General features: G+C 31.1%; 3 protein-coding genes across 5 annotated transcripts; 1 reads left to right on the forward strand and 2 right to left on the reverse strand.

The window, feature by feature from the left end:
- Positions 1-1,885: 1,885 nt before the first annotated feature.
- Positions 1,886-5,829, reverse strand: LOC145960333 (uncharacterized). 2 transcript variants are annotated; one of them, XM_083079710.1, is made up of 4 exons: positions 5,133-5,829; positions 4,930-5,043; positions 2,775-2,925; positions 1,886-2,490 (listed from the first exon to the last, which is right to left on the reverse strand). In XM_083079710.1, the coding sequence occupies exons 3-4, from the start codon at positions 2,820-2,822 to the stop codon at positions 2,227-2,229; spliced, it is 312 nt and encodes a 103-aa protein (XP_082935836.1). In that variant the 5' UTR covers positions 2,823-2,925; positions 4,930-5,043; positions 5,133-5,829; the 3' UTR covers positions 1,886-2,226. The 2 variants fall into 2 exon arrangements, with proteins under 2 accessions (XP_082935836.1, XP_082935837.1); XM_083079711.1 differs by lacking the exon at positions 5,133-5,829 and having other exon boundaries at positions 4,930-5,122.
- Positions 5,830-9,767: 3,938 nt separating this feature from the next.
- LOC145960596 (palmitoyltransferase ZDHHC3) lies at positions 9,768-13,882 on the reverse strand. 2 transcript variants are annotated; one of them, XM_083080174.1, is made up of 7 exons: positions 13,440-13,882; positions 13,016-13,201; positions 12,372-12,557; positions 12,143-12,279; positions 11,985-12,069; positions 11,611-11,823; positions 9,768-11,529 (listed from the first exon to the last, which is right to left on the reverse strand). In XM_083080174.1, exons 2-7 carry the CDS (start codon positions 13,094-13,096, stop codon positions 11,368-11,370), a joined length of 864 nt encoding a protein of 287 aa, XP_082936300.1. In that variant the 5' UTR covers positions 13,097-13,201; positions 13,440-13,882; the 3' UTR covers positions 9,768-11,367. The 2 variants fall into 2 exon arrangements, with proteins under 2 accessions (XP_082936300.1, XP_082936301.1); XM_083080175.1 differs by lacking the exons at positions 13,016-13,201; positions 13,440-13,882 and adding an exon at positions 12,629-12,981.
- A 232-nt stretch (positions 13,883-14,114) lies between these two features.
- Vps26 (vacuolar protein sorting 26) lies at positions 14,115-19,124 on the forward strand. The gene is made up of 6 exons (XM_083079213.1): positions 14,115-14,372; positions 14,488-14,631; positions 15,146-15,540; positions 15,635-15,741; positions 15,933-16,144; positions 16,275-19,124. Exons 1-6 carry the CDS (start codon positions 14,370-14,372, stop codon positions 16,536-16,538), a joined length of 1,125 nt encoding a protein of 374 aa, XP_082935339.1. The 5' UTR covers positions 14,115-14,369; the 3' UTR covers positions 16,539-19,124.
- The last annotated feature ends 91 nt before the right edge of the window (positions 19,125-19,215 follow it).

Raw genomic sequence — 19,215 nt, forward strand, 5'->3', positions numbered from 1 at the left:
TAACGGAAGAGGTGTGGTTCGAAGACAGAAAAAATGCAAATGATTAATGTAAAAAATTCCGAGACTCTCCGCGCGATCGATGATATCTGGTCTAACAGCAAATCAACTGTTTTCTTTATGATCCCACATATATATACAGGGTGTATCTGAAATGATGCACTAAACTTTAGGAGGAACTTTTTTCGCAAATGAACCCCCCTCCGAGCTAAAATTCGAAAATGTGTGAAATTGACCAAACACCCGCAACGCAAATTTATTTATCTCTCAAGAGAGGGTGATAGGTAACGTCAAAACCTTTTTTTTTCTGAAATACAGCCAATTTTTAATTTTTTCCCCAAACTTTAGGGGCCTCTAGCTCGGAGGGGGGTTCATTTGCGGACCCATGTTCATAGGAAAAAAAAGTCTTATTTTGACCTCTAGAATACGCTCCTAAAATTTAGTGCATCATTTCAGATACACCCTGTATAGAATACAGGTTTGATCTGAGCAGAATATTAAAGACGGCGCGTTAACATCTTGTTCATTCGTTCGCTAACGTTATAGCCACAAGTGACAATATATTAACATAAATCTTTGTATAATCGTATCTTCTGATAAGATTAATTCTTTCGAATATATTATTCTGATAAGAGACCGGTGCTTTTAAAATATATTACAGTTTTCTCTTACAGTCTCTCTCACTTTTGTACATGCATGATCGCGAATTATAATGCATTATATACACATGGTATTGAAAAATTACAATATTTTCTTCTAATTATAAATATTTTAATCAATTTCCGAAATCGATCTTTTTACGTAAAAAGTCATGAAGAAACTTAATTTTAAATTCTTAAAATAAAGCTTACAATTAGTTTATGAAAAATTCTGAATCAAGAATTATTGGAATGTCGTTTATTGCATTATACAAAAAAATTAAACGTTTATAATATACAGGGTGTATGAAATGTCTAGAAACGGTCGAATATTTGATAAACTATTTCTTTTTAGAAAAAATGTTTCAGACAAAAGTTGTAGGGCTCTAAAATATCTATTTGCAATTGACAGTTATATATTTTTTCTTAAAAACAACTGTGCGTTTTTCTTATACCAATTGATTCCTCTTATTATTTTGAGCATAAAAATATTGAGGTAAGATACTCGAAAAATGAATATTTTACGAGATATTTTATAATTTATGTAAAATTAAGAAATTACTTCGAATCTTATAACTCAAAAAGTATTTAATAAAAAATACTTAATTATAGTATTTTGGAAAGCTCTCGAAATAAATTACAAGAATATGTAATAAGAAATAAGGGTTTTCGATTAAAAAATTCAAGGTGACCTTCATGTAACCTTGGCAACGCCACTTGTGCCCATGCTGATAAGACTAGTAAATAAATATTTTAGAGCCCTACAACTTTAGTCTGAAACATTTTTTTCTAAAATGAATAGTTTCTGAAATATTCGACTGTTTCCAGACTTTTCATACACCCTGTATATTTATAAATGTTATAGTATCGATTTTTAAATATGGATATAATATTTATATCTACTTTTTTAAATATAAAATATCAATTTAGGAATCTGTGTAATCTACAACTACTGATGATTTATGATTTGTGTGAATTGAACTGGAATTTATGATAAAAAATATATTCACATCTAACATCTGTTGATTAATATGACATTCATTTTCTTTGACGGTAAGGAATAGATATTCTAAATTAATTGAACGAATGCATTCATTAATCATATCAGTAGAATTCGAAGATTAATGTGATTCAAGCACATTCCATTAATGTTATTTAATTTGTTTGCAATTTACACTCAGCTTTCTAATTAAAATTAATAAATAATATGCAATATACACACACACACATATAATTAAACAATACACAAATATGATCAAAATATATCTTTTATTATGCCATAAATCTTATTTATTCGAAAATACATTGACCCACCCTTATTATTTGCGTGAATCGCGATTACAATAAAAATTTATATTTCTAAAAAAAATCTTTAACTATAAATGTACATCTTACATGTATCTAAAATGTCCTTAGATATTCACACTTTCGAATTATACGCGTGACTACACAAAGTAATGCTAATCGCTAACCACTACAACCACAAAACTTATGATTTTTCCATTTCAATCGATAACCGCAATCCTTGATGAAAGTAAATGTTTCTAATCGCACTCGATGCTTTTTTTCAGATTAAATTATTGATAATAATTCAATTGAAATTGAAGCGGCGTTTTCCATCGAAACGAAATCCATAAGCCGCGCTGTTGGGTGCGTCAACTAGCGCGGGATTTCGATACTGATGAAAGGATCCGTGAAGATGGGGCGGTCTCACGGCGTTTTGCTCCTCGTCCTGCGTACCTTTCAAGTAAAACGCCTCGAATTGACCCTCGGGCAAGAGAATATCCTTCAGGGACTTGTCGTCCGGATCGTATGCCGCCACGACCATAATTAACGCGACGAGAAGGCACAAAAACTGCGAATTATAAAATAAATTATTTTATATTATATTTTATATTATATTTTTTTATATTATTTTATATTATATTTTTTATATTATATTATTTTATATTTTATATTTTTCCGAGATGTAAAAAAAACTCCCTAAAAAGTTTCTTGATAAGAGTCCAATAGCGGACTATTGGACAATTAAATGCATTAAAATGCTAAGAAGTCTTATTACAATCATCATCGGACGTAAGGAATAATTAAATGAATGATATAAGTGACAGTAATTTTCAATAGACAAAGTATACGTACTAATAAAATGTTTCTCTCGCTCCATGTCATTATTATTTTCCGTTCCATTTCCTCGGCGATATCTTGCGCGATCAAGACGAATTAAAGTGACAACTAATATGACGTGATGTCGTATCGATGGCGATGTCGTCGCCGTATAAATCTCTCTTGGCTAAATCAATGAAACAGGGAAAGCGATGATGAATCGGGTCATTCGTCAGATTAATTGCATGTTGTGTCTCGTGACATTACTGCAAATGTGTTCGTAATTAATTGCAAATGAAGGAAAGAAAAAAACGCGTTTGTTCATCCGTAAAGTGCAAATTTCGCTGGACGATAATGTCCACGATCGGAGAATATTCATGTACGTGGATTCAATGTTGCGTGTGAAACATGAGCATTGCCTCGATTCGCAGGATAAATCTAGAGTAAAATACATCGTGCCTCTAATAATAAGCCTCTTCCGTAAAAGTGAGTCTTAAGAGAAAATCAAAGTATAAAGAGGAGCAAGAGATCTCGTGTATGAAAGATCTCACGAAAGAGGCTAATTTAATTTCGAAAATTTCAAAGTAAAGAAAAAATATATTGAAAAGAGAGATAACGTTAGAGGGAAATTAAATTCTGAGAGAAAAATCGACTCGCACGCTTCGTTCTACGTATTTGTTTATGCTTGGATCTTTAAAGATGGGCGCATAATTGCAATGTAAATTGCTCGAAATAACGATATCACAATATTTATTATTTTATTTATTTATTTTATTTATTTATTTTATTTTTTATTTATTATTTAATTTATTATTTTATTTTATTATTTTAAACACGATTCTCTCTAAGGGATATCATCTTAAACAAGAAAAAAGATCACATTTTTACAATTGTTCTTTCATTCTCAGTTATGTATACATGCATACGTAAGAGAAAATCGAACACCTTGTACCTTGACCGTTCACTTATTGCGAAACAAACTGTTAACGAAATGCAAGATCTTTCATTGCATGCGTCCGGACAATACAAAAGTCTAAAAGACACCTAAAGAAAAATATGAAGACATTTTTTAAAACATTTTTGCAACGCAAATTTGAGTTAATAATAAATCAATAGAAGCATTAATCGTCGTGAAAAGCCCGCATTTTTACAAATTAATTGATTTAACTTATGTTCCCAAACAGCACACAATATTTATGATAAATATCTATAAATATTTTTATAATTTATTTTTTCAAAATATTATATAAATATTTTATACATATTTTATGTACATTAAAAGAAGTAATCACAAAAACTTTATTCGATATATTGTGAAAACATAAATAAATATTTTATATAATATTTATGATATAAAAATAAACGATAAATATTTATAGTAATATTTTGTAAATATTTCTCAAATGTTTGTTGAAAACGCTGTTTCATAGAAATGCAAATTTAGCACCCGGCTGTGTTACAAACAAAAATAAAGCAAATGTATGTATATTTTACTGTATTTTTTCTCAGGAAGGAGCTCATTCGTGAATATGTATGTATATATATATATTTCTTTTTTTTTAATTTTTTTTTTATTTATAATAAATCCTTATGATCTAGTAAACTTAAGGGCGTAAAAATATTTATAAAATATATATAAAATATTTATAAAATATTCAAGTCAAATATTATAAATATTTCGTAAATATTTTATAAATATTGTGTGCTGCCTGAGTTAAAGATGCAGATCACGCGAAAGAAAAATCATATTTCTTCATCACTTTCTTTCTTTTATGCGAAATGAGGTGAATTAGTTAGAGTTGTTATTTTGACAAGCCGCTAAAAAATTGAATATTTATATTCTGCGAATTAATCGCACGTATCATCACCGTAGATCTGTCGTAGATTCATCGAGATAAGACATCAGTAAATAACCGTAAAAAGGCGTTTACGCACAAGCCTATTCAATTAGGGATCACGATGATCCGCGGAGCACGAAAGCGAAAGTATTTAAGCAAAGCGTAACGAAGTGAAGCGTCTCCCGAGCAACTTTACGGGTCTTTAACGCCTCGAGGCCAACACTCTCGCAGATTGATCGACTTGACGTCGAGGATACCTCTACGTCTTCTGTATGAATTACAAAAAAAAAACAAGCAAAGTACATAACTAATGTAATCTAATCTATAATAGAAAAAGGAAGCGCGCCATTTACCCAAACTTTTCTGCCAAAGACTGATCTCGCCGATCATTCAACAGTCAACAGATCCCTCCATCTGGTCGAATCGATACTCGACAATCGAGTAGTTGGGTCAACGAATATTGCCGTCTAAAATTAAGATAAAAAAGAAAACATTAATCTCGGATAGTGTCAAGCTCCGTCCATCAATCTACTCTTGGTATTCGTCAGACACGTGCCTAGGTAAATGACACCTCCGGGAAATCGCGCGCACGCGTGGACTCTCGCGCGGAAAGACTTGGGAGGACTCGCCGAGAGTCGTATCGCCGGGAAAAAGTGAAAGCCAGCAGCGGCGTCGGCGCACGCGATATAGAGGTGGATTTCAAGCGTCGCCGGCGCGCCTTCGCGGCCTTGTCGCGTTCCTCGTCCACGAGGAGAAGTCCCCGTTCGCAAAAACGGAAGTCGATGAAAGTGGAAAACCGAGCCGAGCGACGCGTGCGCGCGTCTTTGCTTTTTGCCGCCAGAGACACGTGGACGTGCACGCCTCGCGATTGACGTATTATCTCCACGAAGCGGATAAACAATACGCTTTTTCTGCTCGGCTGACGCTTTTTAGGCACGCCTTTTACTTCTCTAATGCCTTTAATTCTGTGTTTATTGACCGCTTCTTATGTTTAGATAATAACAATCGAATCTGATTGTGCGTTCGATATGAGGAGATATCGTCTCCGTGGTCAAGTAGCGGTGAAAAGAGAAGCTCAATTGAATTTCTCGATTGAAAAATTGTAGGCAAATAAAAAATATGAGGCAGATGCAATCATGAATCATCTATGGAATTGATGTAATTATGATTTGAATAAAAAGAGATCTAATGAGTGCTTTCTTAGCAGTAACAAAAATAAAATGGAATCGATTTACACACAATTCCATGACAAATGTGAAAAACAAATTGCAACGATCGATAATTATTGTACATTAAATTATTATCGTTATTATCCAAAGCATATCAATATATTTTTGATAAAATAATATTATACAGGGTGTCCCTGAGCATGAGCTCACGTACTTGTGAGGAGGTAGAGCGCAGTAAATTAAATAAAGAAATCCTATTCCATGTAACGATTTTTGTAATAATAATAGAAATATTAATTATTGAAAGTTCATCACAGTTACTTTCAAGTAACTGTGATGAACTTTCAATAATTAATATTTCTATTATTCAAGGTCAATTTTAAGATTGACAGAGGCACTTTCAGAAAAAACGTTTGATACAAAAGTTTACTTATTTTTTCACGTACAATTTGAATCTGTAATAAAAAGTACCATGTTCCTCTAAAAAAATTCAACTTTCGATCCGGATGGAGGAATCGATTGGTGTAAAGAAAACACATAATTGTTTCGAAAAAAAAAATGTAATTGTTAATTGCAAATTACATTTTTTTTTTCGAAACAATTTTGTGTTTTCTTTACACCAATTGATTCCTCTCATTATTTTGTACATAAAAGTATTAAGGTAAGATAATCGAAAAATGAATATTTTACTAGATATTTTATGGTTTATGTAAAATTAAGAAATTATTTCAAGCCTTATAACTCGAAAAGTACTTGATGAAAAAATACTTTATTATAGTGTTTTGGAAAGCTCTCGACATAAGCTATAAGAATATGCAATAAAAATAGATGGTTCCATTTAAGAAATTAAAGGTGTCCTTGACCTCACTTTAACGATGCCATCCAAGGTCAAACCAATGACACCATCTTATGTTCCCCTCAAAACCATACAATTTTTGTCGAAAACGTTTTTCTCTAAAATGCTTAGTTTTTGAAAGAAAAGGGGTGTACGGGTGGTCTAGGACACCCTGTATATAGAGGGTCCCAGATCACCCGTACATCCCTTTTAAAATGAAAATAAATGGCTTTTATCAAAAATTGCGAACAATTTTTAAGTAAATCGGGTATGCTCTATCAAATGGTGATGTTTTCAATTTTTGATTCCGACCGGAAATACGCCATCCGGATCGGAAGTTAAATTTTTTTAGGGGAACGTAGTACTTTTTATTACAGATTCGAATTGTACGCGAAAAAATAAGAAACTTTTGTATCAAACGTTTTTTCTGAAAGTGCCTCTGTCAATCTTAAAATTGACCTTGAAAGTAACTGTGATGAACTTTCAATAATTAATATTTCTATTATTATTACAAAAATCGTTACATGGAATAGGATTTCTTTATTTAATTTACTGCGCTCTACCTCCTCACAAGTGCGTGAGCTCATGCTCAGGGACACCCTGTATATATACATTAATAATTAATGTATATTGTAATAGTAAAAATATTATTTTAATACTTTGCGTGTGGCAGTCACACAGAGAAATCAAAGTAATAATGTTATTTCGTGAAATATATCGCAACGTTAAATCATCAAACAATTAAGTAGAGTTAATGATACCCTAGATCGCTACTATTTCTGCTAATTATTGACTTTTACTTTAGAAGTTGCTGTTGGGATAATTAAATTTATATATTACAACTTGAGACACATGTTTCTTATTGCCACGTTATGTATGACTACAGAAATCAATGTCAGTTTGTGTATCTTGCGAGAAATTTTATTTATTTATGTGTATGTATGTGTGTATATGTGTGTAAAAAATCTCTGGCAATATAACTCTTAATAATGTGACAATATTTATTTTCAGATGTTTGGAGAGCGAGTATAGAAAGTGATATGGAGAAATTACTGCTGCAGATTAGATTAGAATGCTAATTATTGCCAATCTTTTTCGCATTAGCGATCGTGCGACTGATCGCTCGTTTCCAAAATCAAGCAGGGAAATCTTCGAATGCGAGTTTACGAATGCGCGACTATCAAGAGATCATCGCTGACTGCTGGACTGTTCTCGCAAGTTCAGATAGAATTTTGGACATAGCGACTCGAGAAGAACGTGAATTAATTATTCGAAGAAAAATACTTGGATTCAAAGGGAATAAAACGCTCTCGTTTTTAAATCTTCCTACGTCGAAACAAGTTTCCCTCGCATCTAATCGACGCTGGCGCGTTAGCTCCGAATTGAGAATAAAGAGAGAACATTTTTATTTAATTTGTTCTTAAAAGTTAATATTTCTTATATCTTTTAATATTTATAAATAATAATTCGATTTATATATAAATTGAAAATTGAAAAAATGTTTTTCTTTTTTAACTTGTAAAAGATAATAGAGCAATAACAAATATACACTAAATTAAATTAAAATTGAACTATATTATAAGTATAAAAGTCATTTATAAAAATTATCTTGTTAACAATGATGCACTTTTGTTGTATAATACGAATATTTCGATAAAAATTGAAGTGCCGATTAAAATATATATTAATATGATTGAACAGAATTATTTTACAAATTACGAGTTTGAATGTATATAAAAATATGAAATATGTGAAATCCTCAATCATGAGAAAGAAGGCGAGAGAGAGAGAGAGATGAATGAAAGATGAATTTATAAAAAAAGTGTCTCCATTATTCATTATAATCTTAATACAATCATCATAATATCTAGATTATACGAGTATTATATTTTTGTTTCGTCGGAATAAATATATAGACATGTTTCATCTGTAGATGTTATATTTCTTTGGATAAAGTATAATTACCAGAGCCGGATTTACTCATAGGCGCATTATCTCGGGCCGTAAATTCAGGGGCCTTCGACAAACACACATTATTATAAAAAGTAATACTAAACTATATTGATTTAAACATATGATGAATATTACATTGTTATATAACATGTGTTACGTATATTTTTGGTTAAAAAGACAAGAATTATTCTTTTTTATGTATAAATACGATAAAGTTCTACTATAATATAAAAATTAGAATTTATAATGAATTCACTCATGTAAAATTCATTATTGTACTATTCATAACGAAATTAATAAAATACATTAAATAGCTAACAACTTAAATAATTTTGCGAAATTTAACACAAGAAAAAAACATTTACAGATGTTATACAGGGTGACCCATTTTAACTTAGGCAGCCAAATAACTCGAAAAATAAGCAAGATAGAGAAAAATGTTTTAGACAAAAGTTGTTTGGTTTCGAGGGGGCCATAAGATGGTATCATTGGTTTGACCTTGAAGAGTCATTTGAAGGTCACGTGAAGGTCACTTCAATTTTTTTAAATGGAATACCCTATATATTTTTGTACATTCTTGTAGCTTATTTCGAGAGCTTTCCAAAACACTATAATTAAGTACCTTTCCGTTAAGTACTTTTTGAGTTATGATGCTTGAAATAATTTCTTAATTTTACATAAACCGTAAAATATCTTGTAAAATATTCATTTTTCGATTATCTTACCTTAATACTTTTATGTACAAAATAATGAGAGGAATCAATTGGTGTAAAGAAAACACATAGTTGTTTTTAAGAAAAAATATGGAATTGTTAATTGCAAATTACATATTTTTTCTTCGAAACAACTATGTGTTTTCTTTACACCAATTGATTCCTCTCATTATTTTGTACATAAAACTATTAAGGTAAGGTAATCGAAAAATGAATATTTTACAAGATATTTTACGGTTTATGTAAAATTAAGAAATTATTTCAAGCCTCATAACTCAAAAAGTACTTAACGAAAATGTACTTAATTATAGTGTTTTGGAAAGCTCTCGAGATGAGCTACAAGAATGTACAAAAATATATAGGATGTTCCATTTAAAAAAATTGAAGTGACCTTCACGTGACCTTCAAATGACTCTTCAAGGTCAAACCAATGATACCATCTTATGGCCCCCTCGAAACCATACAACTTTTGTCTAAAACATTTTTCTCTATCTTGCTTATTTTTCGAGTTATTTGGCTGCCTAAGTTAAAATGGGTCACCCTGTATATGCATGAATGTTTATTATAATCTTATATGAAAAATTAGTTAGGCCTAATTATATTTGCAATGTTATATGTAACAATGTTATATATAACACATTTATTAAATATGTTCATTTTCTGTATCTAAATTTATGTACTTTAGTATCTCGAAAAATATAGTATCCAAAGACCTAGAAAACGTAAATTCAGCCCTGATTATTATTTTTAAGTACTTTTCTCTAATGTCGTCATAACGCAATTCGGGCAATATTTTGCGGATAATAGTATAAAATTACAAATATTCCACGCGCGCGAAAGAGAGATATAAATATATTATAATGTAAATATATATATTATGATATATATATTAAATATCTATATTTAAATATATTTTATATTGAGAATTTCTCACTTACACCATTTTTGTTATAATTGCAAGAATTGTGTTACATATTATATTATACAACTTCTATGTATATATATATGTAATCAATTCTCAAATGTATAATATAAAATAAATGAATATAATATAGCAACAAATAGAATTTTTATAAAAAAAAAAAAAAATTGAAAATAATTAACCATAATAATAATAAAAGCTCTTATTTCCTTATTAATTATTTCCTCATTAAAATATGATGTCCAAAGTAAGAAATCCGAAGCAAGAAAGAATGAATTTTTCTTGTACATAATAAGTTTTCTCGCGTCATCACATATTTGATAACATGAATTTGTGAAAATGCACTGAAAATTTGGTTATTACATTAATAAATTTTTATATTTAAAATAGTTACTTGTTTTATGCATTTGTAATAAAAGTCAACTTTATAGTAATTGATCCGGATTTACAATCTTTCATTAATTTACAAGTCAAAACGAAGTTTAAACGAGTCCAAAAAGTTGAAATTTATATTATCAAATATAGTGACCGAATATCAAATGGAAAATTAATTTATTTTCCATTTTCTATTTTCGATACATTTCAGAGATTTGTATAATTTTTCACTTTTGATATCATAAATTAATGATATCAATGAGGGACAAAGAGTCTTAAGCCACATTAAATTTCTCAAATTATTAACTTTCAATACTTTTACTATCACAATGTCTTCTTTACGAAGGATAAGTAAAAATTTGAGAAATAATATAAAATCTGCATGAAATTATACAAAATTTTCAATATTATAAACATAATATATCTATTTTTATGCATATATACAGAATAATTCTAGAAAATGGAAAAATTTTACATGATTTAAAGAATTTTGAGAAAAACTAATTTTTATATAAAGATTTTATATAAAGATTACATTTAAAAAAAATGTAAACTAAATAAAAATAAATTTATAAAAAGGAAGAAAAATAAAATGCAATTGTTGTTTACAAATGTATCAGCACATTTGTTGAGAAAGTATCATAAAAAGATAAAACTCATTAAAATATATACATGTGTGCTCAAATTCTTTTTTGATATTTTTCTTCATTTTTTAGAACCAATCTGTATTTCAATCACACACATGACCATTAAAATTAATTATTATTTATGTACACTAATATTCCTCTATATAAGTCATGGTTATATGTATCAAAATATATAATTCAGACAGAATATAGATACGAATCTAGTTTTGTCTTTGCATTAGGAGGTGAGGTAAAAGGGGAGAACCAAGCTATCGAAAATCTTCCAAAAACTGCCTGAATTGATTTCCATCTACTATTACGAACCCATCTAGCTTCCTCTTTTTTAAGTTGTTCTATACCCTGCAATATATATTTTTATGAATATAAATTGTATTTTTGCTTTTATATAATTTCACAAAAAAATAATTTAAATGTACATACAGTTTCGTCATTCCAAATAGCTTGTAGTTGTGTGCCTAACATCACAGCAGTAAAAATGGCAAATAAAAGTGCCTCGAATGCCAAAAATAATAATAACACTACCGTCGCTGGCGGGTTAAATGTGGAGCATTCCCTCCATTCTTGTCTGACACATGTGGTGAATTGTTGTATACACAAAAATAGAGATTGTAGAGATATGCCCGCTATATAAAACTAAAATATAAGAAAAAATATATTCAAGGAGATTATTGTACAAAGTATTTCAATAGATTTACATTAGAAATATATGTTTTGATAAGTTTCAACTGTTTTTTTTTTTTCCAAAAGTTTTACACCACATATAGTTGTATGTACATAATTTTTAAAATACTTACAGTAAAAAGTACAAAGTATTTTTGATTATTTTCCCCCACACAATTGTTAACCCATGGACAATGATGATCCATTTTTCTAATACACCTTAATATTGCAATAATATAATCAATACTAATTGTGCACCACCTCATATATACAAACTTGATTGTCAATTTACCTTTGGCAAACGGAGCAGTGATGTGCTCTCTCAGGCTTGATAGAACAACATTTTGGACACTTAAAGATAACTTGTCCATCTCTAAATCCCATTTGTTGTATCATCTCTTTTGTTGCATTACCTTTTGGTACTGCACCCTATGTATAAGAATAAAAAACCATAATGTATCTTATTACAATATATGTTCAAATATCTCTGATAAATAAATATTAAATATTATCTTAATTACCGGATCTGTAAACATGGTTCTTAAATGTGATGCAAAAGCCAAAAATGCTAGAGACTGAAAAATGGCCATATTCAGGCTGGAATATAATGTATTTATGGTAGGAATAAGAATCACTGCCATTACTACAAATTCTGCATAAATTATCAGTAGCCATGTTAATACTGCACATATGATGCCACATATATCCTATAAATATAGAAATATTATATTAGAAAAATTATATATTAAAATAAAATATAATTGAAAAGTTTGCTTACAAGTGTTGCTTCTTTTCTTTTCTTTGGCCTTGTAAACATCAAAAAAGATTTTAATGATATCAATGAATGAGATTATTAAAATCTTTCTGAATAGCAAAGTATATGCTAAGTGCTTTTTGATCAAAGAAAACACTATGAAAGCAATATTATTCTGTAATCTAATTTTGATCTTGTAATATGTAGTCAAAAGTTGATTGTTGGATTCTAAGAATATTAATTTATTTTTTGAACATCATATAAAACAAATTTTTTGCTTTATGTGGAACTTTTATATATAATACTTAATTGCTTACGCAATTGCTAAAGTAAATCTTAATCACTTGCAAAACAAAAACACATCTAATATATAATACAAAATACATTAAAAATTCTACTTGCAAAACTTGCCTTGATGCACCAGAGCTTTCCACCACAACATCTATTATGAAAGTCTTTCTCTCTGTGAAAGGGCATATAATCGTAATCCATCGTTGAAAGTGTTATTATTAACTGAACTGCTGTATCCCTTGTGAAACATAAGAGAGTTCACTGACACCTCCACCTTCGTACACACAAAAACCCGCAACCACATTCCTAAAAAAAAAAAGAAAAGAAAATAAAAAATCCGATTATAAAGATACAAGTGTTTCATTTTCAGCGTCAAGTGTCACTTGTCCGATACGAGAATCGTATTTAATGACAAGGTAAATATTTATCAATGTTGCTTATCAACGATAACGAAGATTTAAATAGTCGCAAAATACGGAGTATATCGGGAATGACATGTCAAATTTCTCTCGAGATTTGACGCGTCGAAATTTTTAACACTCACATTGTTACGCGACGACATGCATTCGTGACGAGCAACAATGTGCGATGTCTGTCATATTGTTTTGTTCCGTAGCGTCGCCGCAAAACGCGTGCACACCGTGGGTGGAAATTGATTTTTCCCGATACACCTACGATGTAATTAGCAACGAGGTGGGTAGGGTGTGCGATGGAACGCGTATACGAAGCTATAAATGCACGAACGTATACATTCCAATCTGCCGGGAATTTATCAATTTTCATTCATCAGTCGAGAAACTAATCGCACGAGTAGCACCGAAAACAAGGAACAAGATTGGCTCGTCGAGCTCCATCGATGAGGCAACGTTCCTCCCTTTCCGTCTTCTCCCTCGCGTTTATCGTAATGATTCGCAAAACCGTGTAAACGCGTCGCACTGAAGGAGGCGCGATCTGACGATCCGGTTATCACGTGCGCAATCTAGGGGATCCGCGAGGGGCGCGGGATCCGATCTGTCAAAGAGCGGAAACCGAAACGTCATTCGCGGACTCTCGCGAGCGCCGCCGTTGATTTGACAGGAGTCGAAAAATCCACTCCATTCGCCCGCGATTCGATCGACCAATCGGGAACGGAGTTACCAGGGATCGCCTCGTTCCGATTGGTCGGTCGAACGTCACTGGACATGAGTGTATTTTCGAACGCGACGTCAGTAGCACGGCGGACGTACTCACGTACGGCTGTGTGTCGAGAGAGAGGGGGGGGGGCGGCCACGGTCATATTGGCTACTTGTGACTTTTGGGAGGAACGAGTAAAAAATAACCCAACTTTTCTCGTCTCTGCGTCCAGGAAAATGCTGCCCTGGAGTAACGTCCATTGATCCCAGCTACGCCGATCGCATCAGCTGATCGCGGCAACGCGCCGGGCCACCTCATCGCTCGCAACGAAGGCTGTGTGTCCTCTCTCTCTCCGTGGAAAATGGTGCGTTCGCCCCCGAGGGACACGGTCAGATCTCCCCACCGTCGACTCTCGAAATTTAAGTACCCGTAGTCTCGTCCTTTGGACGTTACGTCACTTACTATTCCTCTGATCGCAGAGTTTCTTCGGTTTCGGCCAGTCCGCCGATATAGAGATCACGTTGGACGGCGCTGAGACGCGAAAGACCGCGGACATCAAATCTGAGGATGGCAAGAAAGAGCGGCACCTGCTGTACTACGACGGCGAGACCGTGTCCGGCAAGGTAGGGGGCTTCTGCTCCGTCGAATATCCGTCCAGTGCTCCGGTCAACGTTAATCGTTTATCTGGTTCACGAAAACTTCAGAGTTCGAGTAGGGCTGAGAACTGTTGACGTGTTGTTTGCACGCAATGTGTTCAGTGGGTTGGAAATTATGTGACTTGTTCCACGAAGCTTGAACAAGTATACTTTGATCATGCACAGATTATTCACTTGTAGTCTGATACGCTTAGTGAATCGTTAAAATATTTCATGTAGGATTTATTTTATATGTGAAAGATCGAGACACAATGCTGCTTTACATTTTGTATTTGTTTGCAGATTAATTCATTAGTAGACACAACTGAAAGAAATATAGATAATATATATTTCCCAGCAAAATTTATACATCATATTTTTTAAATTGTTATTGTAAATTTTGCATTAATTAATTGTAACACATTTTGTTACTTTAATATTTTTTTGTTAGATATGTATGCGTTTATAAAATACAAATTTCTTACTAAATTAATGTTTGCAGATCAACATCAGTTTACGGAAAGCTGGTAAATTGGAGCATCAGGGTGTTAAAGTAGAGTTTATTGGACAAATCGAACTATATTATGATAGAGGTAACCACCATGAGTTTACAAGCTTAGTGAAGGAATTGGCGAGGCCAGGGGAGTTAACACACAATACAGTGTACACATTTGAGTTTCCAAATGTGGAGAAACCATTTGAGAGTTATACTGGCTCCAACGTGAGACTAAGATATTTCTTGAAAGTGACAATTGTACGAAGACTTAGTGACATTGTTAAAGAACTTGAATTAGTTGTGCACACTCTTAGTTCCTATCCAGATATGAATAATCCCATTAAGATGGAAGTTGGAATTGAAGACTGTTTGCATATCGAATTTGAATATAATAAAAGCAAGTAAGTCAAATTTTATTAAATATTTTTTTGACTTATTATAGTGATTCTCTGAATTTCTGAATTTGTGGCACTAATTACTCCTTTCTTTTTTTAGGTATCATTTGAAGGATGTAATTGTGGGTAAAATATATTTTCTTTTGGTTAGAATAAAAATAAAACATATGGAGATAGCAATCATCAAACGAGAAACCACAGGTTCTGGTATGTTTTAAATAACATTACATTTAACTCTATAGAATATAGTGAACAATATTAACTATAATTTTCTGCAGTTTTTTTAATGCATGTAGAATAATACATAGCAAAATTGGAATGAGAGTTTTGGTTTTACAAGTATTTTTCTTCACAGTATTCAGGTATACTGAGACAATAATCAGAATATATATTTGCAGGTCCTCATACGTTTACCGAAAACGAAACTATAGCAAAATACGAAATCATGGATGGTGCACCTGTTCGAGGAGAATCTATCCCTATAAGAGTATTCTTGGCTGGATATGATCTAGCGCCTACAATGCGCGATATTAATAAAAAATTTAGCGTTAGATACTATCTGAATTTGGTTCTCATGGACGAAGAAGATCGGCGATATTTCAAGCAGCAAGTGAGTTAATTATATAGTTTCTTTAAGATTTCCTCTTAAATTATTATATTATATTTTTTCTTTGAAAACGTTCAAAAATGATATTATTGCTGTGCATTTTTCTATATGTCTTTGTTTTATATATTTATAGGAGATTACATTGTGGAGGAAAGGTGAGAAAAGCAGAAAATCACAAACGGCCTCGCCACACATGCCATCGCATTTAGTATCGGCCGAAACAGGATTCCCGCAAGGTGCTCCTCAGAATGGTCCACCGTCAGTGCCGCCTGAGTCCGATCAACTGCCAACGAGTAACATCACGAACGTAGAGGATACTCCAGCGCCAATCGAAGGCATGACACGAGAGGAAGGAGACGGCGAGGGAGAGAAGGAAGGTGGTCCAGAAAGTGATTGAGCCCTTGCATGTAGTTCTATCCCTGGTGTCAATTACGGCCCAGATTAAATGAGAATGTTAAGTAAGGATAAAATGTGCAGCGCAAAGGGATTAGCTTAAAACAAATTTCTCCTTTATGCACGTTAGGAGATATGTTTTTATTGAGAAAAACAGCGGGATACATAAAGAACCTGCTAGTAAAGTTGTAAATATTTTGGATACCATAAATATATATATACATACATATTGTATATATATATGTATGTATGTATATGTATGTATATATATAATTGAGAGAATGATTTATAATTAGTATATTACTGATCAAAATTATAATATACTGTCGAAAAATTTAAGAAAAAAGAAAAAGATTTTGCCATTTTGAAGAGAAATAATTCCGAGATTACATATTTAATAAATTGCATCTTGTGCAAACCACGAGTATAATATGAATGAGCATTTCTGAATGGACGGCTTACTAATCAAATATTAAACAACTAACGGTACATTTTGCAAAACATCTGAATGTTACAGTGTTCTAAATGTTTTATACAGACAACTCCGACCCGCCTACTGTATAATTCTGGAAAAATCCGAAGGTTCTCTTTATGGCAGCGTCATATGTTATGCAAAGAGAGTTTATAAATGCTGAATGGATATATAATATACTCACAAGGCTGCCCCATATTAATCCGTTCACCTAGTCTACGAGTAATAAATAAATAAACGAAAGCATAAAAGAGGGAAATACTACTTATGTATATGATGCACGTTTTTTGAAAATAATTTATATATAAGTACACATACACACATGTGACATCTCTCTCGAGCGAGCAAAATCGCACTTATTTTTAGAACGAGTTTATATTTAAAAAAAATAAAAAAAAAAGAAAGATGTCGATTGTTGCATGATACAGCCATAGATTTCTCCTTTGAGTTTAATAAAACTGTAGGAATCATTTCATAAGATAGACTTTTATATGCAAAAGAGTGTGCATTTTGCGTAACATGTTAATCTTCCAAATAGACAAATTATAATATCTGCTCAAATCGATATGCCTTTCTGAACACGGGAATGGACTATGATAGATTAAATAATGGGGTAGCCACCTCATGTATTTATAAATATATATACATAATATACATACATATTGTGCAGTATCATGTGTGTGTGCGCGCGCGCGTGTGTGTGTATGTGTATATATGTATATATATATGTATATATATACACATATATTCGACTTCTCATTCTAGCAATAATGACTGATTGGATTGACATGTTACCTCACAAAAACACAAAAATAAAAATTACACGATAATTTTTTTTTAATTGATTGAATATCTTTTAAGAAAATCAATTTTAAATATTTAGAATAATGTATTTTTATTATACTCTATGGATTATTTTTTGTGTAAACAGTACAAAACACCAATCAAAGAAATATTCTACATTATCTTACTTTTTTTTTATGAAATTATGTTGCTGATTATATTATGATTTAGTCGATATTCTATATGTATATATATATATATATATATATATATATGTAAACACATACGCATATTTAAATATTGTAATATCACATTAACAGTCATGAATAGATATATTTCCACCGTTACAGTGAAATACTATAATGATGAAATTAATGCTTCTACAGAGAAAAACTTATCGTTTTGTACTGTTCTATATCATGGGAATTTAATTGTAAAAAAAGAACTTTACCAAGGGACATACATAATATTAGATGAAATATATATATATATATATATATATATATATATATATATATATATATATATATATATTTACATGTAACTAATTGAAATTTTGTTTTGTGTAAACTGAAACTTTACATAATTCATATCTTTGTTATTTATGAACTGTAAAGAATGAGATCGTAAGAAAGATAGAGAAGTGAAAAAAAGAAAGAAGAACGATATGTTATGTAAGTAAAAGGAGGAAAAATCTATTTGTGAATTATTTGACATGTCAAATATTGTATGTGCATGTATATACATGTGTGTGTGTGTATATATGTATATATATGTATGTGTGTGTATATATATATATATATATATATATATATATATATATATATATATATATATTTACAAACATAGATATATACATCATGTACGGTATTAAACTAGTTGTATATTTTAATGTCCATATGAATATATATTATATATTGTATACAATGCATATGTGCATACACATGTATATTGGAAACTATAGCTAATTGATTTATATATGTATATATATACTCAGTCCAGTCTTCATAATCCTGCTCAGTTTTACATAACTTTTTAATGTATTAGAATTAGGGAATATCATTTACTAGCGAGTGAAGTTACACATAAATTTTATAAAATCGTGTATATCTGTATTGAAATGGTTGCTGATACTTTTGCGACTTTTCATTTTTATCGAGTTGTTTTCAAGTGTAACGTGCAACGCGCTTACGCTCGATAGTAAAGAAATGTAGAAATTCATATAAAAAAAATAAAGAAAAATCTGTTAATCGATTTTTCTTTAACGAGAATGTAAATCGTCAATTATGTTGCAGTTTAATAAAATTATATAACGATGTAACGTGTGTCAAATAATCGGTATCAAAATTTCATAGTGAGTCATCATTATTTTTTTTTTTTTTTCATATAAAATTCTTCAATAATAACTTTGTATAAAACGATGATA

This window comes from Camponotus vicinus, unplaced genomic scaffold, assembly GCF_025532165.1.
Source record: "Camponotus vicinus isolate PSW18456_S1 unplaced genomic scaffold, iyCamVici1.0 SCAF_10, whole genome shotgun sequence".
NCBI classification, from domain to species: domain Eukaryota; kingdom Metazoa; phylum Arthropoda; class Insecta; order Hymenoptera; family Formicidae; genus Camponotus; species Camponotus vicinus.